Below are 22373 nucleotides of genomic sequence, written 5' to 3'. Positions count from 1 at the left end.
CCCTGCCACGCCCCGCATGACGCCACGCCCCCTTAGCTCCGCCCACTTCCTTGACTCCGCCCACTGCCACGCCCTCCGCAAGCCCCGCGCGCCCCCTGCCGGATGCGCGCCGCACATGCAGTCCCCACTCTCCCCTCTGATTGGCCACCCGCTCCCAGCCAATGAGAGACAAGGAGTCAACACCCAGCCGCTGTCTCAGCCAATCGCAATGCGAAGCGGCGCCCCGCCTCCCGAGCGAGCAAGCACCGCCCCTACAGCCAATCAGCGCCGCGCCCGCAGGGTGATGGGCGGGCGCAGGAGGGCGTTTCCACCAATGGGCGCGGCGTGCGGCGCGGAGGGGGCGGGGTCAGCGCGGCGCCTTCCAGAGAGTTCGGAGACGGCGGCGGAGCGGCGGCGGTGGTGAGTGAGGGGGGCGGCCCCGGGACCCCGCCGCGACCCCCGGAGCCCCCCGGGACGTTCCCAACCTCCCCGCGACCCCCGCCCCGCCCATGTCAGCGGCGAGCCCGGCCCGCACAGCCCTGAGGCGGCTCCTCGGGGTGCCCTGAGGGCCTGCAGGGCTCGGGGGGGGCTCTGAGGGGACCCCTCCTCCGGGAGCACCGGGTTCGGGTCCGCTCCGCCGCTGCGGTGTGAGGTGTGGGGGCCTCCGCGGCTGTGAACGGGCTGTCACCGTGTCACCTCCGCCCGGTACCCCCGGTGCGCGACCTGAGGGGCTGAACCGCCCTCACGGGGCTGCTGGGCTGGAGCGACCCGGCCTGAGGGGCCCGGCCCCGGGGGTTCCGAGGGACAGACCCCGCTCCAGCCAAGGGGATCCCGCTTTGGGACGGACCAACCCCGGGGGGACAAACCCCGCTGCGGTCCCCGGACCCGCTCCGCAGTGGGAAGCCGGGGTTATTTACCCGAGCGCTCCCCGCGTCGCCAGATAAACGTGTCCCCACCCCACGCGGGGCTTATCGGCTGTGACACACGGCCCGGGGGGGGGACAGGGCACCCCCGAGCCTGCCCCTCGCTGCCGGACCCCCCGGTGGCACCGGTTCGGACATCCCGTGTCACCCAAGTGCATGAGGGACACCAAGGATCAAAGCCTTTTGGGGGGACGGGACTTGGGGTCCATTTGCAGGAGTTCTGGGGGTGGTTGTTGTCACGACTCTGTCACACTGCGGGGAAACTGAGGCAGGGCTGTGCATGAGGGAGAGCAGGGATCAAAGCATTTTGGGGGGACGGGATTTGGGGTCCACTTGCAGCAGTTCTGTGTGGGGTTGGTGTCACTACTTCTTGTCCCACTGCGGGGAAACTGAGGCAGGGCTGTGCAGAGGGAGAGCAGGGATCAAAGCCTTCTGGGGAGATGGAATTTGGGGTCCGTTTGCAGGAGCCCCGTGTGGGGTCTGTCTGTCGCGTTGTTGTCACCACCCCCTGTGCCACTGCGGGGAAACTGAGGCAGGGGGCCAGCAGGGCTCACCCAGCGGGGTTTTGGGGTCACTCAGAGCTCCGGCTGGCTGGCAGTGCCACGCTCACAGCCCCGTCCTGTCCCAGCACGTCACAGCAGCCGGGAAGATGGTGAAGGAGACGGGTTACTACGACCTGCTGGGCGTGCGGCCGGGCGCCAGCCTGGACGAGATCAAGCGGGCGTACCGGCGCCTGGCACTGCGCTACCACCCCGACAAGAACCCCAGCGAGGGCGAGCGGGTACGTGCGGCCCCCCCGGCCCCTCCCCGAGCCCCCCGTGCCCGGCTGACCCCTCTGTGCCCTCCCCAGTTCAAGCAGATCTCGCAGGCCTACGAGGTGCTGTCGGACGCCCACAAACGGGCGCTGTATGACCGCGGAGGAGAGCGAGCCATGAAGGAGGGAGGCCTGGGGGGCCGCGGGGGCGGCGGCGGCTTCGGCTCCCCCATGGACATCTTCGACCTCTTCTTTGGAGGGGGAGTGAGGATGCGAGGCCGGGCAGACAGGAGAGGTGAGGGGTGAGGGGTGGAGGGACTTGCTGTGACCCTGGGGTGGGTGGGAGGGTGCCCGGGAGGGTGCCCAGCACCATGAGGAGGTGACAATTCTGCTGGCACCTCTTGATGGGAGGGGGCTGGTGCCAAGCACGGGGAGGAGATGACAGGAGGTGACAAACTTGCTGGGACCTTTTGGGTCTGGAGCATGGTGGTCACTCAGGAGGTGACAAAGCTGTTGGGATCTTTTGGTGGGAAGGGGCTGGTGCTCAGCACCATGAGGAGGTGACAAACTTGCTGGAACATTTTGGTGGGAGGGGGTGTGTGATCAGCACCATAAGGAGGTGACAAACCTGCTGGCACCTCTTGGTGGGAGAGGGCTGGTGCCCAGCACTGTGAGGTGACAGGAGGTGACAAACCTGCTGGTACCTTTTGGTGGGATGGGGCTGGTGCCCAGCGTGGTGAGGAGGTGACAAACCTGCTGGGACCTCTCGGTGGGAAAGGGCTGGTGCCCAGCACAGCACTGGTTTGGAGGACAAGGGACCACTGGGAAGCATGACTGGGAGTGGGCTGGCACCCAAATGCAGTGTGACATTGGCTCAGGAGGTCACAGAGGTTGGTCCCCAGCGTGGCACTGGCTCAGGGTGACAGGAGGCTGGTGCCCAGCATGGCACTGGCTCAGGGGTGACAGAGGCTGGTGCCCAGCATGGCACTGGCTCAGGGGTGACAGAGGCTGGTCCCCAGCATGGCACTGGCTCAGGGTGACAGAGGCTGGTCCCCAGCGTGGCACTGGCTCAGGGATCCAGCCAGGCTCCCCAGGCCGTCTCTGCCCCCGCGGCACAGCCCGCTGCAGCTCCTCACCACCCTCATTACTTTCTCTTCAAAGGGCCCTTCCCTGTCCCTGTCCCGGCTTTCCCCCACCGTCCCCGGCCCCGGGGCTGGGCTGAGTCACCGCAGCAGCCCCGGGGTGGCAGCAAGGACGCGGGGCCAGCCCGGTGACTCGGGCCTGGGTCACAGGGACACGGTGACTCTGCCGGCTTCTTGCTGAGATGGCAGGAGTTAATTGCAGGGCAATTAGGAGGCCGAGGGAGTCATCTGGAGCAGCTGGGGGTGGCTGAGAGCCCCGGGGTGGGAGCCGTGCCCTGCCCACGCTGGGGACCCGCCACTGCCCCAGGGTGGCATCCAGGCTTGGAGTGAAGCTGTCCCTGCTGTGTCCTTGAGGAAGGAGCAGGGCTGGCTCGCCTGGTGAGCCTGAGCAGTGCCCAGTGCCTGTCTGGGGCTGGCACAAGGCTGGTGCTGAGCCAGGCTCTCCCCGTGCCCAGGGAAGACAGTGGTGCACCAGCTCTCTGTATCACTCGAGGATCTGTACAACGGCTCCACACGGAAGCTGTCCCTGCAGAAAAACATCATCTGCCGCAAGTGTGGAGGTGAGTGAGGGGCTGAGGGGCCGCCCCAGCACCCCTTAACCCAATATCTGACCCCCTGCCCCTCCCTGGCACAGGCTGCGGGGTGCGGGAGGGCGCCCAGAGGAGGTGCCCCAAGTGCCACGGCTCGGGCATGGAGGTTCGCATCCACCAGCTGGGGCCCAGCATGATCCAGCAGATCCAGACCGTGTGCTCGCAGTGCCAGGGCCAGGGCGAGTGGATCCGGCCCCGCGACTGCTGCCTCACCTGCAACGGCCGCAAGGTGGTGCGGGAGAAGAAAATCCTCAGCGTGCACCTGGATAAAGGTGAGGCACGGCTGCGTGCGCGGGGGGTCACCCCAAAGCGCCACGCGGGCTCTGAGCCTCCTTCACCCCCCTCGCAGGCATGAAGGACGGGCAGAAAATCACCTTCCACGAGGAAGGGGACCAGGTGCCCGGCCTGGAGCCCGGGGACATCATCATCGTGCTGGATCAGAAGGAACATCCTGTTTTCCGGCGCAGCGGTGACGACCTCATTGTCAGGAGGGAGATCAGCCTGGCAGACGCCCTGTGTGGGTGCAGGCAGGTGATCCACACCCTGGACAACCGCACCCTGCTCGTGTCCTCCCCGCCAGGTGAGGGGCACTCGGCACCTGGGAGTGGCACAGCACCACGGGGATGTGCCCCCTGTTGATGGAGTGACAAAACTGTCCTTTGTCTCCTTGAAAAGGAGAATTATCTCCTCAATTAGGTAGAAAGAGCTCATCCCATAAGAGGCGTCTCCACCTCCCAGGGGGATTTCACCTCAAATTTAAGGATGGCCAGTTGGATAGGAGCTAAAAAGTCCCACCTAAGCAATTTACTAGAAAAAGAAGAGCACAAAGAAACTAATCACTTTTGGGAGGCGTTTTAGAACCTCTTGCACTTGTTTTCTCTCTGTAAAGAGTTTTGTTAATTTGCTTTTCCAACACTACCACAGAAGCCATCTTGGCTGATTTTATGCCTTCTCAAGTAGCTGAGCTATTCTGTGTGTGGTATAAATCTCCAAAAACTTATAAGATCTGGCCCAAAGAGACCAATACATCACACCAGGAGCTGCCAGCACAGCAGGGTCACCCTCATCTCTGTCTCTCAGGTGATGTGATCCGACCTGGGGACCTGAAGTGCATCCCCAACGAGGGCATGCCCGTCTACAGGAGCCCCTTCCAGAAAGGAAAACTCATCCTGCAGTTCGAGGTGAGCTAGAGCAGGATGCTGGGATTCCACATCTCCCACCTGCGGCCTTCCCGAGCTGCCTCATAGGGGATGTTCTTCCTCTGTGTGCCCTCAGGTGAAGTTCCCCGAGCCGGGCTGGCTCCCCACCGACCGCCTGCGGCAGCTGCAGGGCTTCTTCCCGCCGCAGGAGGAGGTGATGGCCACGGAGGACACGGAGGAGGTGGAGCTCAGCGATTACACGGCCCACAGCGGGCCGGGCCGGCGGCCCTACACGGGGGAAGCTTATCACGAGGATGATTTCGAGGATGGCATGAGGCAGCATGTGCAGTGCCAGACCTCATAGCGGGGTGGGGCCCGCGAGCAGGCGGGGCAGGGGAGGGGCTGCACCTTCAGGGATGTACATAGGGCGCCTTTCCGACAGCACTTCACCTTCCCCGGCCCCGCAGAGCCGGCAGAGCCCCCCTGCCCTGCCGGCTGAGCCCCCTGCCCTGCCATGGGGGGCACGGGGGTGGGCTCCAGCTGCCGCTGCTGGAATGGAGCAGTAACACAGGGGGTACCCGCTGCCCCTGCCTCAGTTTCCCCATCTGCAGTGTGGGGAGCAGGGGAAGTGCCCCAGTCCCACCCCCACCCTGGGGACCTGCTGCCCGGGCCCCCAGCTCCTTGCTTTGCCCGTTTCTTTCCTTACTGGAGCCTGGCTCAGGCCTGGGATGCAGAGGGGGTGGCTCTTTTCTCTTTGCACAGGACAGGAGGGGTTGGGGGGGACCCGTCCCTTCCCTTTAATTTATTTTTGGAAGAATTTTAGAAGTTTTTCTTTTTTTTTTTTTTTGGGGGGGGGGGGCGGAGATGGGGGGGCGGTGACTTTGTACTTGGCATTAAATGCGAATCCCAACTCGGTGTGTGGGGTTGAGCCTGGGGCAGGGTGTGGGACAGGGTGTGGGGTTGAGTGTGAGACAGAGTGTGGGGCAAGGTGTGGGGTTGAACATGGGACAGTGTGTGGGGCAGGTTATGGGGGTGAGCATGGGACAATGTGTGGGGCTGAGCATGGGGCAGGATGTGGGATAGGTTATGGGGTGAGCCTGGGGAAGGATGTGGGGTTGAGTGTGGGGCAGGGTGTGGGACAGGCTGTGGGGTTGAACATGGGGCAGGGTGTGGGGCAGGTTATGGGGTTGTGCCTGGGGCAGGTTAGGGGTTGAACATGGGGCAGGGTGTGGGGTTTAGCCTGGGGCATACTGTGGGGCAGGGTGTGGGGTTGAGCTTGGAACTGTGTGTGGGATTGAACATGGGGCTGTGTGTGGGGCAGGGTGTGGGGTTGAACATGAGGCAGGCTGCGGGGCAGGGTGTGGGGCTGTGTATGGGGCAGGGTGTGGGGTTGAGCCTGGAACTGTGTGTGGGGTTGAACATGGGGCTGTGTATGGGGCAGGGTGTGGGGTTGAGCGTGGGGCAGCAGCAGCCCCAGGGCAGTGACTCTGCCCCGCTTTGATCTCGGGCGTGCCTCAGTTTCCCCATCCTTACCCAAGCGGGCGGTGCCGGCTCCGGCTCCCGCCTCCCCCTGCCCCGGCTGCTCCTCCTGCTGCAGACCCCCGGCCTGGCTGGGGAGGGGTCTGCCCCATTCCCTCCCCCTGTGCCAGCCCTGCAGCCCCCCTTGTCCCCTGTGTGCACACCCCAGTCCCTCTCTGTGTCCTTGTCCCTTCCAGAGCCCCCCTGGGCACTCTGCATCATCCCAGCATCCCCGGAGACCCCAAACAGAGGCAGATTCACCCCAAATAGCTTCAACCCTGCACTCACCACATGGGTGATTCCAGCCACGGCACAGAGCTGGGCTGCTGAGCTGCTAAGGGAGATCCCCCCAAAAATTACCCTCCTATGGGGGGCAGCTGCATCCCAGAACCTTGTTCCTCTGCTCTGCTCCCCTGTCTGGACACAATCTTGACCCTGTGGGTACCCCCAGTCCCTCTCCCTGTCTTTGTCACTTCCTGGACCCTCTGCATCATATCAGCATCCCTGGAGAACCCCAAATAGAAGCAGACCCCCCCAAACAGAGGCAGATTCCCCCCAAATAGCTTCAACCTTGCACTCACCGCATGGATGATTCCAGCCACGGCACAGAGCTGGGTTACTGAGCTGATAAGGGGGACTCCCCAAAAATTACCCTACAGGGGGGCAACTGCATCCCAGAACCTTGTTCCTCTGCTCTGCTCCCCTGTCTGCACACAGTCCCAACCCCATGGGTTCCCCCAGTCCTTCTCCCTGTCCTTGTCACTTCCAGGACCCTCTGCATCATCTCAGTGTCCCTGGAGAACCCCAAATAGAGGCAGATTCACCCCAAATAACTTCAACCCTGCACTCACCCCATGAGTGATTCCAGCCACAGCACAGAGCTGGGTTACTGAGCTGATAAGGAGGACCCCCCCCGCCAAAAATAACCCTGCTATGGGGGGCAGCTGCATCCCAGACACCCCCTGCCCCTCCACGTGCTGGACCAGGCTCCCCTCCACAGTGGGATGGGGGTGAAACCCCCCCAGCCCTGCCCAGGAGAGCCCAGGCTGGGGGGGCTCTGTGCGCTTGGAGCTCCCTCCCTCCCTCCCCTGGAACCCAGGAAAGCTCCGGCGCCAGCTGCAGCTGCAGGGGGAGAGGAGGAGGAGGAGGAGGAGGAGGAGGAGGAGGCGGCAGCGGCGAGGAGAACAATGCTGGCCGGCCGCCAGCCGAGGGGAGAAGGGGGGAGCTCCTGCCCAGCCCCCGGCCCGGCGGGCACAGGGAGGGCTGAGCGCGGGCGGTGACGGTGACAGTCCCTGGTGACAGCCCCTGTCCCGCGGGGCTCCTCCCTGAGCCACCCAGGCAGCGTTGTCCCTGCTGCCGCGAGCCGTGGTGCCCTCCTGCCACGCTGGGCACAGGGACCCTGTGCCATGTGCCAGAGCCCACCTGGGCACGTGGCATGGTGGCTGTGTAGTGCCCCAGCCGTGCCAGGCACCGAGCAGGGTCCCCAAGTTGTCACACAGCCAGAGACCCCTCTGGAGAGCAGGGCAGCCGAGAGACCCTCCTGGGGCTGGCACCTCTCTGTCCCCAGCTCCTCTGTCAGGACGTTTTTTGGGGTGTGGGGGATGCCAAGGTGCCAGCCTGGACCAGCCAGGGTGGGCTCTGAGCTGGGCAGAGCCGGCCCGGGGGCTGTGGGGGTGACAAGGAGGTGACCCCAGCCCTTGGGGGACACAGCTTGGCTGGGGTCATGCTGGATGTGTGTGTGGGGCGGGGGGATTGTTCCTCCAGCTCAGCCTCCCTCCTTTATCCCATCCCCAGCGTCACCAGGGCTGGGGGAGCCCCCAAGCCTGTCCTGTCCCCTGTAGGGACACCCCTGTCCTGTCCCCCTGTCCCCTTCAGGGACACCACTGTCCTGTCCCCTATAGGGACACCCCTGTCCTGTCCCTCTGTCCCCTTTAGGGACACCCCTGTCCTGTCCCCTTTAGGGACACCCCTGTCCTGTCTCTCTGTCCCCTATAGGGACACCCCTGTCCTGTCCCCTTCAGGGACATCCCTGTCCCTCTGTCCACTACAGGGACATCCCAGCGAACCCCCCCGGATTCAGGCAGACCGAAGCCCCCTCCCCGCACGGATGAGACAAACGCGGTTCCCCCACACCCATCCCAAGCTCAGCTTCCAGAAAAATGCACGGGAAAAATTCCGGGGTGAGGGGCCGGGGCCCCCCAGGGTCGCGCATTCATTGCCCGCTTTGTCTCCGCACATGAAAGGCGAGGGGCCAGCCCGGCCCCCTGCCCAGCCCGGGGGGGCAGCGGGGTCACCGGCCGGGATTAGTGCCGGATTAGCGGCGCCGGGACCGCGACACCACCCAGGCGGAGCTGCGGGAGGGGGGCTCAGCCCCCCGGAGCAGTTTTGGGGTCACTCACCCACGGCCCCTCCGCCCCAGCTCCGCAATTCGCTTTTGTTCCGAGAGCAGCCGAGCTCCGGGGAGGGGGCGCCTCCCTCCGGAGCCCCCCGGGCCGCTGTGGCAGCCCCTGCCCCCCTCTCCCCCCATTTCTGGGGGTCCCGGAGCCCCCCCAGAGCTCCCCCAGGCCGAGGCGAAGCGGAGCCGTCCCCAGGGCTCCGGGGAAAGCGGAGATTCCTCCGGCGGGGGCGGGGGGGCACGGCTGGATTCCATTACCGGCGGCTCCCGGGGTCTCCGGGAGTGAGGTGGGGAGGGGGCCGGGACCCCCGGCAGAGGCGGGACACGGCCCTGGGAACGGCGCCAGGGGTGATGGGCGCCTGCCAAGCGTCCACCTGGAGATACCGGAGCCTTCCTCCCCCTCCTCCTCCTCCCCAGGGAAGGTGTAATTCCACCCTCGCTGCTCCTGGACGGGCTCCCGGGGTGCGGGAGCACAGCCCGGCCGTGGGGGTGAGGCCAACACCGAGCCCTGGCTCCTTTCTCCATGCCCCCATCGCAACACCGAGGCCCGGCTCCCTTCTCCATCCCCCCATGACAACACCAAGCCCCGGCTCCTTTCTTCATCCCCCCATGACAACACCGAGGCCTGGCTCCTTTCTCCTTCCCCCCATCAGTGCTCGGTGGGGCGGTGCCCCCCAACTGCCCCTCGGGAGGGGGGCAGTGCCCCAGAGGAGTCCCGGCCCGGTCTGGGGGAGCCGAGCTGGGCAGGGAACGGGGGGCGGGAGCAGCACCCCAAAGCTCGAGGCGGGGCGGTGCTGCACCCCGATCTTCTCTGCACCCCAATCCTGCTCCCCGACCTTCCCTGCACCCCGATCCTCCTTGCACCTCCCCGCACCCCGACCCTTCCTGCAACTCCCGGCACCCCGAACCTCCCTGAACCCCCCAGCTCAGCCCCGTTGTCCCGGGCTAATTAACGCCAATCCCACGCAGAGCAATTAGCGGCCAGCCCGGTAATTAACAAAGCCACAGAACAAACCCAGGGGTGCCCCCGGCTCCCCCACCCCAGCCCGGACTGGGGTCTCATGCTGAGAGCTGGGGTAGAACACAAAGCCCCGGCCCCACAGTCACCCCACGGTCACCCCACGGTCACCCCACAGTCACCCCGTGCCACCACCCGCTTCCCACGCGGGATGTGCCAACCCCGCTGCCGCCCTCGCCCCCGGCCCCTTGCGCAATGGCCCCACAGAGGCTGTGGGGGGCAGGATCTGGGTGTGGGATTTGGGGTGCGAGATGTGGGGTGTGGGATTTGAGGGATGGGATCCAGGGGGAAGGATCTGGGGTGTGGGATTTGGGATGTGAGATGTGGGGTGTGGGATTTGGGGGATGGGATCCAGGGGGAAGGATCTGGGGTGTGGGATATGGGGTGTGGGATTTGGGATGTGAGATGTGGAGTGTGGTATCTGGGGGGTGAGATTTGGGGCGTGGGATCTGGGGTGCAGAATCTGGGGTGTAGGATCTGGAGTGTGGGATCTGAGCTGTGGGATTTGGGGGGTGGGATCTGGGGTGTGAGATTTGGGGTGCAAAGTCTGGGGTGTGAGATCTGAAGTGTGGGATTTGGGGTGTGGGATCGGGAGTGTGGGATTTGGGGTGCAGAATCCGGGGTGAAAGATCCAGTGTGTGGGATCTGGAGTGAGGAAATCTGGGGTGTAGAATCTGAGGTGTGGGATCTGGGGTGTGGGATTTGAGGTGTGGGGATTTGGGGTGTGGAATCCAGGGGGAAGGATCCGGGCTGTGGGATCTGGTGTGTGGGATCAGGAGTGTGGGATTTGGGGGGTAGAAATCAGGGCTGCAGAATCCAGGGTGTGGGATTTGGGGTGTGGGATCTGGGTGCAGAATCCAGGGTGTGGGATTTGGGGTGTGGGATCTGGGTGCAGAATCCAGGGTGAAAGATCTGGGGTGTGGAAATCTGGGGTGCAGAATCCTGGGTGTGGGATTTGGGGTGCAGAATCCGAGGCGAAGGATCTGGGGTGTGGTATCCGGTGTGTAGAAATCTGGGGTGTGGAAATCTGGGGTGTGGAATCCAGCGTGTGGGACTCAGACTGCAGGATTTGGGGTGCAAAATCCGAGGTGTCAGATTCAGACTGCAGGATCTGGGGTGCACAGTCCGGGATGTGGAATCTGGAATGTGGGATTTGGGGTGCAGGATGCAGGGTGTGGGATGTGGAGTGTGAGATTTGGGGTGTGTGATTTGGGATGCAGAATCCAAGGTGTCAGATCCAGACTGTGGGATTTGGGGTGCAGAATCTGGGGTGTCAGATCCAGACTGTGGGATTTGGGGTGCAGGATGCAGGCTGGTGGATTCAGACTGCAGGATTTGGGGTGCAAAATCCGAGGTGTCAGATTCAAACTGTGGGATTTGGGGTGCAGAATCCAGGGTGTGGGATCTGGAATGTGGGATTTGGAGTGTGAGATTTGGGGTGTGGGATTTGGGGTGCAAAATCTGAGGTGTCAGATTCAGACTGTGGGATTTGGGGTGCACAGTCCGGGATGTGGAATCTGGAATGTGGGATTTGGGGTGCAGGATGCAGGGTGTGGGATCTGGAATGTGGGATTTGGAGTGTGAGATTTGGGGTGTAGGATTTGGGATGCAGAATCCATGGTGTGAGATTCAGACTGTGGAATCTGGGGTGCAGAATCCGGGGTGTGGGACTCAGACTGCAGGATTTGGGGTGCAGAATCTAGGATGTTGGATGCGGGGTGCAGATCTAGAGCACAGAATGTGGGATGTGGGATTTGGGGTGCAGAATCCGAGGTGAAAGATCTGGGGTGTGGTATCTGGGGTGTGGAAATCTGGGGTGTGGAAATCTGGGGTGTGGGACTCAGACTGCAGGATTTGGGGTGCAGAATGCAGGGTGTGGAATCTGGAGGGTGATTTGGGGTGCAGGCTGCAGGGTGTGGGACTCAGACTGCAGGATCTGGGGTGCAGGATGCAGGGTGTCAGATTCAGACTGTGGGATTTGGGGTGCAAAATCCGAGGTGTGGGATTCAGACTGCAGGACTTGGGGTGCAGGATGCAGGGGGTAGAATCTGGAATGTGGGATTTGGGGTGCAGGATGCAGGCTGTGGGATTCAGACTGCAGGATTTGGGGTGCAAAATCCGAGGTGTGGGATTCAGACTGTGGGATTTGGGGTGCAGAATCCAGGGTGTGGGATCTGGAATGTGGGATTTGGAGTGTGAGATTTGGGGTGTGGGATTTGGGGTGCAAAATCTGAGGTGTCGGATTCAGACTGTGGGATTTGGGGTGCAGGATGCAGGGTGTGGGATCCAGACTGTGGGATCTGGGGTGCAGAATCTGGGGTGTCAGATTCAGACTGTGGGATTTGGGGTGCACAGTCCGGGATGTGGAATCTGGAATGTGGGATTTGGGGTGCAGGATGCAGGGTGTGGGATCTGGAATGTGGGATTTGGAGTGTGAGATTTGGGGTGTAGGATTTGGGATGCAGAATCCATGGTGTGAGATTCAGACTGTGGAATCTGGGGTGCAGAATCTGGGGTGTGGGACTCAGACTGCAGGATTTGGGGTGCAGAATCTAGGATGTTGGATGCGGGGTGCAGATCTAGAGCACAGAATGTGGGATGTGGGATTTGGGGTGCAGAATCCGAGGTGAAAGATCTGGGGTGTGGTATCTGGGGTGTGGAAATCTGGGGTGTGGAAATCTGGGGTGTGAGACTCAGACTGCAGGATTTGGGGTGCAGAATGCAGGGTGTGGAATCTGGAGGGTGATTTGGGGTGCAGGCTGCAGGGTGTGGGACTCAGACTGCAGGATCTGGGGTGCAGGATGCAGGGTGTCAGATTCAGACTGTGGGATTTGGGGTGCAAAATCCGAGGTGTGGGATTCAGACTGCAGGACTTGGGGTGCAGGATGCAGGGGGTGGAATCTGGAATGTGGGATTTGGGGTGCACGATGCAGGCTGTGGGATTCAGACTGCAGGATTTGGGGTGCAAAATCCGAGGTGTGGGATTCAGACTGTGGGATTTGGGGTGCAGAATCCAGGGTGTGGGATCTGGAATGTGGGATTTGGAGTGTGAGATTTGGGGTGTGGGATTTGGAGTGCAGAATCCAAGGTGTCAGATCCAGACTGTGGGATCTGGGGTGCAGAATTTGGGATGTGGGATCCAGAGCCCCCAGGGCGTGGGATCTGTGTGCCAATGGGGCAGGAGGAGAGTCAGGGATACCCCTGGGGGGGGGGGTCACAGGACATTTATTGAAAAATGAAGGAGACAACAGAGGGAAGGGGAGGGGGCTGGGCCCCGGCGCTGCCCCAGGCTGGGGGGTTTGCTGTCCCCATCTGTACCATATTCACAAATAAATACTGGGGAGGGGTGGCGGGGCAGGGCTGGGGGCTGCGGAACCAAGAGCAGCCCAGCAGAAGCCAAAGCAGCTGGAAGCAGCCCCAAAGGCGGGGAGGGGCCGCGTTACCCCCCGCCGCAGCCGGCACCGAGCCAGCCCCGAGAGCAGAGCGGGGCCAGGACGGGCCCGGAGCTTCTGCTGGCCCCGAGAGCCCCGCCCTGCACGGGGAGGGGAATCCGGGTGTGTGTGACCCCCCAAAAAAGGGGGTTGGGGGATGCAACACCCCCCTGTGACAGGGGAGCAGTGCAGGGGGCTGTGGGGACACGGGGAGGGGAGGGGGGGATATTGGGGAGGGGTCGCTGAGCGGGGGGGTCACTCCCGAATGTACACCCGGGTGCACACAACGTCATCGGCCGTCATGGTCTGCGGGGAGAAGGGGGCGGTCACAGGTGTGGATGTGGCCCCCCGTGTCCCCATCCTGTCCCCATCCACCCCCTCCTGCCCCCATTCTCCTCTTCCTGTCCCCTTTCCCCCCCTCCTGTCCCCATCCCAGCTCCTCCTGTCCCATCTGCCCCCTCTTGTCCCCTCCTGTCCCCATCCACCCTCTCCTGTCCCCTCCTGTCCCCATCCAGCCCTCCTGTCCCCATTCCACCCCTCCTGTCCCCATCCCAGCTCCTCCTGTCCCCTTTCCCCCCGTCCTGTCCCCTTTCCCCCCGCTCTTGTCCCCATCCGCCACCTCCTGTCCCATCCCAGTGCACTCCTGTCCCCTTTTCCCCTCTCCTGTCCCCATCCCAGCCCCTCCTGTCCCCATTCCCTTCCTCCTATCCCATTTGCCCCCTCCTGTCCCCATCCCAGCTCCTCCTGTCCCATCCACCCCCTCTTGTCCCCATCTGCCCCTCCTGTTCCCTTTCCCCCCCCGTCCTGTCCCATTCCAGCCCCCTCTTGTCCCCATCCCAACACATTCCTGTCCCCATCTATCCCCTCCTGTCCCATCCATCCCCTCCTGTCCCCTTTTCCCCACTCCTGTCCCTATCCACCTACTCCTGTTCCCATCTGCCCCCCTCTGTCCCCATCCCAGCTCCTCCTGTCCCATCCACCCCTCCTGTCCCCTCCTGCCCCCATCCCAGTGCTCTCCTGCCCCATTCCCCCCCCTCCTGCCCCCATCCACCCTCTCCTGTCCCCATTCCCCTCCTCCTGTCCCCTTTCCACCCCTTCCTGTCCCATCCCAGCCCCTACTGCCCAATCCCAGTGTGCTCCTGTCCCCTTCCCCACCTCTTATCCCCATCCACCCCCTCCTGTCCCCATTCCCCCTCTCCAGTCCCTATCTGTCCCCTCCTGTCCCCATCCACGCCCTCCTGCCCCATTTGCCCCCTCCCGTCCCCATCCCAGCTCCTCCTGTCCCATCCACCCTCTCTTGTCCCCATCTGCCCCTCCTGTCCCCTTTCCCCCCGTCCTGTCCCATTCCAGCCCCCTCCTGTACCATCCCAGTGCGCTGCTGTCCCCTTCCCCCCTCCTGTCCCCTTTCCCCCTCTCCTGTCCCCATCCCAGCCCCTCCTGTCCCCTTGCCCCTGCTCCTGCTCCATTCCTCCCATCCCCATCTGCTCTTTCCTGTCCCCATTCACCCCTCCTGTCCCCATCCCCTGCCCTTCCTGTCCCCTCCTGTCCCCATCCCAGCTCCGAGGGAATTCCCAGCGGGCAGCGCTGACCCCAAGCCCTGGTTGGCCCCGTTTGGCCCCGTTTGGCCCCGGTTCCCCGTTGTTCCCCTCACCAGGATGAGCTCCCCGTCGTTGCTCATCTCCCGGGACCAGCCCGTCCTGGGCCCGTCTCCCTTGAGCAGGCGCTGCTCGCACACCATCTTGTTCTTGTTCTCATCCTCCCACCGGGCCAGGCTCTGCGGGCACGGGGGGCAGAGATTGGGGGCTGTGTGGGCACCCCCGGGCACCTCCTGCCCTCCCCCGGGCACCTCCTGCCCACCCCGGGGGCAGAATGGGGCATTTGTCCCTGTGCCAGGGGGGTGCGGGGGCACTGGGCATCACGGGGGTACAGGGAGGGGATGGGGGCACAATGGGGGGTACAGTGAGGGGATGATGGCACAGGAAGGGGTTGGGGGGCACAGGAAGGGGTTGGGAGGTACAATGAGGGGTTGGGGCCACAGGGAGAGAATGAGGGGCACAACGGGGGGCTGAGGGGCACAGGGAGAGGTTGATGGCACAGGGAAGAGGTTGGCAGGGAAGGGGCTGGGGGCACAAAGAGGGGATGGGGGCACGAGGAGGGGATGGGGGCACAACCGGGGCTGGAGGGCACGAGGAGGTTGGGGGCACAGGGAGGAGATGATGGCACAGGAAAGGGGGTTGGGGGCACAGGGAGAGGTTGAGGGGGGCACAATGAGGGGTTGCGGGCACAGGGAGGGGATGGGGGCACAACAGGGGTCGGGGGCACAGGTAAGGGGTTGAGGGGCACAGAGAGGGGCACAACGAGAGGATGATGGCACAGGAAAGGGGTTGAGGGCATGGAGGGGGGAACAGGGAAGGGGATGAGGGGCACAATGGGGGGTTGGGGGCACAATGAGGGACTGGGGGCACAGGGAGGGGATTGGGCTACCAGGAAGGGGATGGGGGGCACAACAGGGGTTGGTGGGCACAGTGAGAGGTTGGCAGGGAAGGGGTTGGGGGGCACAGGGAAGGAGATGGGGGCAAAACAGGGGTTGGGGGCACAGGGAAGGGTTGAGTGGCACAGTGAGGGGATGAGGGGCACCATGAGGGGTTGATGGTACAGAGAAGAGGATGGGGGGCACAGGTAAGGGGTTGAGGGGCATGGGGAGAGGTTAAGGGGCACGGGGAGGGGATGAGGGGCACAGGGCGAGATTGAGGGGCACAATGAGGGATTGGGGGCACAGGGAGAGGTTGATGGCACAGGGAAGGGGTTTGGGGGCACAGAGAGGGGATGGGGGGCACAACGAGAGGATGATGGCACAGGAAAGGGGTTGATGGCATGGAGGGGGGAACAGGGAAGGGGATGAGGGGCACAACGGGGGGTTGGGGGCACAATGAGGGGATTGGGGGCACAGGGAAGGGGATGGGGGCACAACAAGGGGATGAGGGGCACAATGAGGGGTTTGGGGTACGGGGAAAGTTTGGGGGAACAGGAAAGGGGATGGGGCACAACAGGGGTTAGGGGGCACGGGGAAGGGGTTGAGGGGCACAACGAGGGGATGATGGCACAGGGAGGGGGTTGAGGGGCATGGGGAGAGGTTGAGGGGCACAGGGAAGGGACTGGGGGCACACGGAGAGGTTGAGGGGTACAATGAGGGGTTGGGGGCACAGAGAAGGGTTGAGGGGCACAACAAGGAGATGGTGGCACAGGGAACAGATGGATGGCACAGGGAAGGGGTTGGGGGCACGGGGAAGGGGTTGGGGGGTACAATGAGGGGTTGGGGGGTACAATGAGGGGTTGGGGGACCCAGGGCAGGGATGGGGGTGCAGGAGGGGATTGGGGGACCCAGGAAAGGCCTGGGGGGCACAAGGAGAGGTTGGGGTGCAGGAGGAGGGGAAGCAGCTGCAGGGAGAAGGGAGTGTGTGCACAGACAGACACACACACACACACACACACAGAGTCACACTGACACTCAGACTGACACACTCACATGCACACAAACACACACAGTCACACCCACAAACTCTCTCTCACACTCATTCACACACACACACACAGAGATACACAGTCACACACACACTCACAGTCACACACACACAGATACACACAGTCACACCTACATTCACAGTCACACACACACTGACACACCCAGTCATACACACTCACACAGTCACACTCACACAGACGCACCCACACTCACACATGCAAACACACAATCACAATCACAGTCACACACAGTTACACCCACACTCACACATGCACACACAGTCACACTCACAGTCTCACACTCACACACAGTCATACTTACACACACTTGCACACAGACACAGTGACACTCTCACACTCACAGACACACCCACACTGACACACACTCACTGTCACACTCACACACTCAGTGTCACACATGCACACAGTCACACACAGTCACATTCACACACACAGTCACACCCACAAACTCTCTCTCACACTCACATTCACACACACAGATACACACAGTCACACACACTCACATTCACACACACAGTCACACACACTCACACAGACGCACCCACACTCACACATGAAGACACACACACACTCACAGTCACACACAGTCACACCCACACTCACACATGCACACACAGTCACACTCACACTCTCACACACACAGTCATACTTACACACAGACACACTCACACTGTCTCACACTCATACACTTACACCCTTATTCACACTTACACACCAACACACAGTGACACATACCCACACTTCCATGCTCACACAGACACACACACTCTCAAACTCTCACACTCTCTTTCACACACACACTCTTACACTGACACATCACACTCTCGCACACACACTCTCACACTCAGACTCACTCTCACACTCACACCCCCACTCTCACTCCCACAGACTTTCACCCACTCACACCCTTACTCACACTCACACACCCTCACTCACAGTCTCACACTCACTTTCACTCACACAGTGACACAATCTCACACTCACACACTGTCTCCCACTCTCACTCACACACTCTCACACACCTGCACTCACTCTCACAATCTCACACCCACTCTCACTCCCACACTTTAACCCACTCACACCCTTACTCACACAGTCTCACGCTCACTCACTCTCACACTCTCATGCACACACTCACAGTCTCACACTCACTCTCACTCATACAGTGACACATCACACAATCTCACACTCACACACTGTCTCCCACTCTCACTCTCACACATTCTCACACACCTGCACTCACTCTCACACTCTCACACACTCACACACCCACTCACACCCACTCACACACACTCACACACACTCTCACACTCACACACACTTTCACACTCTCTCACTCACACTTTCACACACTCACACCCATGCTCACACTCACTCTCACACTCACACCCACACACTCTCTCACACTCACTCTCACACACTCACACCCATGCTCACTCTCACACTCACACACACTCTCTCACTCACACTCTCACACACTCACACCCATGCTCACACTCACTCTCACACTCTCGCACACACTTTCACACTCTCACTCTCACACCCACTCTCACTCACACTCACACTCTCACACCCATGCTCACACTCACTCTCACACCCACACCCACTCTCACACTCTCACTCACACTCTCACACCCATGCTCACACTCACTCTCACACCTGCTCCCCCTCTCCCCGCGGTGCCCCCGTGCCAGCCCCACCTTGCAGGGCCGCCCATCCACCGTCTGCTCCTCGAACTCCTCCCCGAGCCTGAAGCGGATCTCGGTGGTGCGCACGGGGGTGGACGTGCGGATGTAGAAGCCGTCGCCGTCCCCGTCCTGCCGGATCTCCACCGCCGGCTTGGCCGCCGCCGCCACCGCGATCTTCCTCAGCATCACGTTCACACCTGGGGGCACGGTGACACCAAGAGGGAACGGTGACAGGGGCACGGTGACAATGAGAGGGAACGGTGACCAAGGGGGAACAGTGGCACCAAGAGGGCACGGTGACCAGGGCACGGTGCCACCGAGAGGGCACGGTCACCCAGGGCACGGTGACACTGAGGGGGCACAGTCACCCAGGGCACGGTGACACTGAGGGGGCACAGTGACCAGGGGGCACGGTGACACGGGGGCACGGTGCCACTGAGAGGGCACAGTGACTGAGGGGGCACGGTGCCACCGAGAGGGCATTGTGACCAAGGGGGCATGGTGACACCAAGAGGGCACAGTCACCCGGGGGCAGCATGGGGGGTGGCATCGAGTGGGCACAGTGACCTGGAGGGCAAGGTGGTGCCCGGTGACCAAGAGTGAGGTGGCACTGAGGGTGCCCGGTGACCCGGGGAGAGCGGTGGCACCGAGCACTGCCCAGTGGCCCAAAGGGAGCAGTGGTGCCCGGTGACTGGGGGAACACGGTGGCACTGAGAGTGCCCGGTGACCTGAGGAGCACAGTGGTGCCCAGTGACCTGGGAGGTGAGAGGTGGTGCCCCGTGACCCAGGGTTGGGGACATGGTGCCACCGAGCGGGCACGGTGACCAGGAGGGGGGACACGGTGGCACCGAGAGTGCCCAGTTACCCGGGGGGTGGCACTGATCGTGCCTGGTGACCTGGGTGGGCACGGTGGCACCGAGAGTGCCCAGTGACCCAGGGGGAGGACGTGTTGGCACCGAGTGTGCCCGGTGACCAGGGGGACACGGTGGTACCCGGTGACCCAGGGGGAGGGGCACGGGGGCACTGAGAGTGCCCAGTTACCTGGGGGGTGGCACTGATCGTGCCCAGTGACCCGGGGTGGGACACGGTGGCACCGAGAGTGCCTGGTGACCCAGGGGGAGCCCGGTGGTGCCCAGTGACCCGGGGTGGGACACGGTGGCATCGAGAGTGCCCGGTGACCTGGGGAGGGGCACGGTGGCACCGAGAGTGCCCAGTTACCTGGGGGGTGGCACCGATCGTGCCCAGTGACCCGGGTGGGCACGGTGGCACCCGGTGCCCTCGGGTCGGCCCCGCTCTCTGCGGTGCCACCTCCCAGGGCACAGCGAGGGCCGCAGGTGGCTCCAGGCAGCCCAAGGAGGGAGGGGAGGGACAGCCCGAGCCCCCCCCGGCCCACATCTGGCCACATCTGGCCACATCTGGCTCTCGTTACCTGCGGAGGGGGCGGCGCCGCCGCCGGATGCGCCCCGGGGAAGGCGCGGGGGTGACAGCGGGGACAAGGGCCCCTGTGCTCGGTGTGACCCGTGTGACCCCCCCGGGGGTCCCGCGCTCCCCCCTCGGCAGCTGCGGCTTTGTCCCCGCTCATCCATCACGGCCCGGCTGTCACCGGGGGGCTCTTTGGGGACATTGTTCCCGTGTCACCTCCCTGAGAGGGTCCCCGCACAAAGGAGGGGCTGCGGGAGCCGGGCCCCCCCCAATGGGACGGGACAAATCCCCTGCAAGCCCCCCACAACACCCCCAGGGCGGGTTCACACCGGAGACCCCAAACAGGGCCCCCCAAATGATGGGAATGGGGGTGGGGGGGCACAAGCAGCCCCCAAAGGGAGCAAAGCCACGGCTGGGGGGGCGGGTGGGGTCTGTACCCCCCAAATCTGCCTTTATTCACCCCAAATCTGCCTTTATCCTCCCTAAATCTGTCTGTAGCCACCAAGTCTGTCTGTATCCCCACCAAATTCGCCATTACCCCCCCAAATCTGCCTGTACCCCCCCCAAATCTCTCTGTATCCCCCCAAATCTGCCTCTATCCCCCAAAATCTGTCCGTCCCCCCCAAATCTGCCTGTATGCCCCCAAAATCTCCCTGTACCCCCCCCAAATCTGCCTGTACCCCCCCAAATCTGCCTGCACCCCCCCCAAAATCTGTCTCTACCTCTCCAAATCTGCCTCTACCCCCCTAAATCTGTCTCTACCTCCCCAATCTGTTTGTACCCCCCCAAAATCTGCCTCTACTCCTCCAAATCTGCCTTTATCCCCCCTAAATCTGCCTGTACCCCCTCAAATCTGCCTTTACCCCCCCAAATCTGTCTGTATCCCCCCCAAAATCTGCCTGCATCCCCCCAAAAGCTCTCTACCCCCCCAAATCTGCCTCTACCTCCCCCAAATCCACCCAAATCTGTCTGTACCTCCCCAAATCTGCCTGAACCCCCTCCTAAATCTGCCTGTATCCCCCTAAATCTGCCTGCACCCCGAGGGGAGCCCCCTTTGCGCCGTGGGAAAGCAGGAGGGCTCCGGGGGGGTTGTTTTTTGTTGTTTTTGGCAGATTTATTTTCCTGCCGAGGTTTCCCCGAGCCGGTTCCATGAGCGGGGCCAGGGCAGAGCCGGGGATCGGGAGTGAAACCCAAGGAAAGCGATAATTATCCTGAAATATTCGGTCCGTATCCCCTAACCTGGAAATATTTCTGCTCCGGGGCTGGCGAGGAGAGGGTCAGGAGGAGGAGGAGGGAGGGGGGAGATGGATTTGATCGTGCGCAAAACCCCGGGGACCCCCCCAAAATTCCAGACTTTTGGCTCTCCCCACCCGCACTCGGCTCTGCCATGGGGCTGAGATGAGAAAGGGGAGAGTGGGACCCCAAAATCCCCACAAAATCCCCACAAAAATCCCCACAAAATCCTCACAAAATCGGTCTGCTTGGGCTGGTTTGGGGGCACCGGTTGTCCCCAAAGTCGGGGGGCACAGGTGAACCCGCGGGAGATTTTGGGGTGGGGGGAGGAGGGGAGCACCAGGGTGGGGAAACTGAGGCAGGAAAGGGGTGGGGGGATCCCTCGGGGTGGTGCCTGTGACTCCTCAGCGGGCACCGAGCGTCAGAGCTTGGGGAAAAGGGGGAGCAAAAGGGATCCCCGCGGCACACCGGCGGCTCCGGGCACCGCCGGGCTGGAAAAGGGTTTGGAGATGGGGAAAATGGGGGGAAATGGGGGGAAATTGGGGGGAAAATGGGGGAAAATGGGGGGAAAATGGGGGAAAATGGGGGGAACCCCCTGGCCCCCAGCCCCAATGAGCCCCGAGAATTGGGGGATCCACTCACCCAGAGCCTTCAGCAGCTCCTCGAAGTTCTCCGAGCTCTTCATCTTCCAGTTGCCGGAGAAGTTGGGCATCGCGGCTGCCAAGCTGGTGGGCACAGGGTGGGCACAGGGTGGGCACAGGGTGGGGAATGAGCGCTCCGAGGGCTCCCTCGGTACCGGCGGCGCCGCCGCTCGCTCGCTCGCTCCGTCTGTCTGTCCGTCCGTGCCGTCCCGCCCGCGCCGTTTTATGGCCGGGCTGGTCCACCCCCCTCGGCCCCGGCCCCGGTTTGGGGGCTCCGCGCTCACCGGCCGAGCCCCCGCCCCGGGCCGAGAGCCCAGGCCGAGCCCCCGCCCGGTTGGGGGTGTAGGTGCCGGTTGGAGCTCTGCCCGTGCCCCCCAAATCCCCCCATGATCCTGATCAGGCTGGGGCATCTCCCTGGGTCCCCCTGATCGTCAGCATCGCCCCCCAAATCTGTCTGTACCCCACATGCGCTGCACCCCCCAAATCTGCCTGGACCCCCCCAAATCTGCTTGTATCCCCCCTAAATCTGCCTGCAGCCCTCAAATCTGTCTGTACCCCCCAAGCTGCCTCTACCCCTGCAAATCTGCCTGTACCCCCCAAAATCTGTCTGTACCCCTCAAATCTGTCTGGACCCCCCAACGTCCTGCACCCCCCCAAATCTGCCTCTACCCCCCAAATTTGCCTCCACCCCCCCAAATCTGCTGTATCCCCCCCAAATCTGCCTCTACCCCCCCAAATCTGTCTGCACCCCCCCAAATCTGTTTGGAACCCCTCCCAAGCTGCCTTCACCCTCCAAACCTGTCAGTGCCCCCAAATCTGACTGCACCTCCCCCAAATCTACCTCTACCCCTCAAATCTGTCTGTACCCCTCTAAATCTGCTTGTATCCACCCCAAATCTGTCTGTACCCCCCCCAAATCTGTCTGTACCCCCCCAAATCTGCCTCTACCCCCCCAAA

The 22373-nt window shown here is 62.8% G+C and overlaps 2 protein-coding genes across 3 annotated transcripts; one reads left to right on the top strand and one right to left on the bottom strand.

Moving 5' to 3' along the window:
* Positions 1 to 345: 345 nt before the first annotated feature.
* Positions 346 to 4914, top strand: LOC128948203 (dnaJ homolog subfamily A member 1-like). Of its 2 annotated transcripts, XM_054292820.1 has the most exons (8): positions 346 to 399; positions 1531 to 1683; positions 1753 to 1951; positions 3254 to 3358; positions 3433 to 3660; positions 3738 to 3968; positions 4469 to 4569; positions 4664 to 4914. In XM_054292820.1, the coding sequence occupies exons 2-8, from the start codon at positions 1552 to 1554 to the stop codon at positions 4889 to 4891; spliced, it is 1224 nt and encodes a 407-aa protein (XP_054148795.1). In that variant the 5' UTR covers positions 346 to 399; positions 1531 to 1551; the 3' UTR covers positions 4892 to 4914. The 2 variants fall into 2 exon arrangements, with proteins under 2 accessions (XP_054148795.1, XP_054148794.1); XM_054292819.1 differs by having other exon boundaries at positions 1531 to 1951.
* An 8230-nt stretch (positions 4915 to 13144) lies between these two features.
* On the bottom strand, positions 13145 to 21487 carry CRABP2 (cellular retinoic acid binding protein 2). Its single transcript, XM_054292827.1, has 4 exons — positions 21418 to 21487; positions 18133 to 18317; positions 14541 to 14663; positions 13145 to 13195 (listed from the first exon to the last, which is right to left on the bottom strand). Exons 1-4 carry the CDS (start codon positions 21485 to 21487, stop codon positions 13145 to 13147), a joined length of 429 nt encoding a protein of 142 aa, XP_054148802.1.
* Between the last annotated feature and the right edge of the window lie 886 nt (positions 21488 to 22373).

Source organism: Melozone crissalis, unplaced genomic scaffold, assembly GCF_028551555.1.
Source record: "Melozone crissalis strain CALT ecotype California unplaced genomic scaffold, PUWL_Pcris_2 ptg000114l_1, whole genome shotgun sequence".
NCBI lineage: Eukaryota > Metazoa > Chordata > Aves > Passeriformes > Passerellidae > Melozone > Melozone crissalis.
Note: the sequence above shows the minus strand (reverse complement) of the source record. Positions and strands in the feature narration are given on the sequence as shown.

Excerpts from the sequence above, each read along its gene's own strand:
- CRABP2 (XM_054292827.1), bottom strand. The coding sequence starts at position 21,487 with ATGCCCAACTTCTCCGGCAACTGGAAGATGAAGAGCTCGGAGAACTTC. Across the intron at positions 18,318-21,417 it reads GGAGCTGCTGAAGGCTCTGG|GTGTGAACGTGATGCTGAGG; the intron begins GTGAGTGGATCC and ends CCGTGCCCCCAG. Across the intron at positions 13,196-14,540 it reads ACGACGGGGAGCTCATCCTG|ACCATGACGGCCGATGACGT; the intron begins GTGAGGGGAACA and ends TTCTCCCCGCAG.
- LOC128948203 (XM_054292819.1), top strand. The coding sequence starts at position 1,552 with ATGGTGAAGGAGACGGGTTACTACGACCTGCTGGGCGTGCGGCCGGGC. Across the intron at positions 3,359-3,432 it reads CATCTGCCGCAAGTGTGGAG|GCTGCGGGGTGCGGGAGGGC; the intron begins GTGAGTGAGGGG and ends TCCCTGGCACAG. Across the intron at positions 3,969-4,468 it reads GCTCGTGTCCTCCCCGCCAG|GTGATGTGATCCGACCTGGG; the intron begins GTGAGGGGCACT and ends TCTGTCTCTCAG.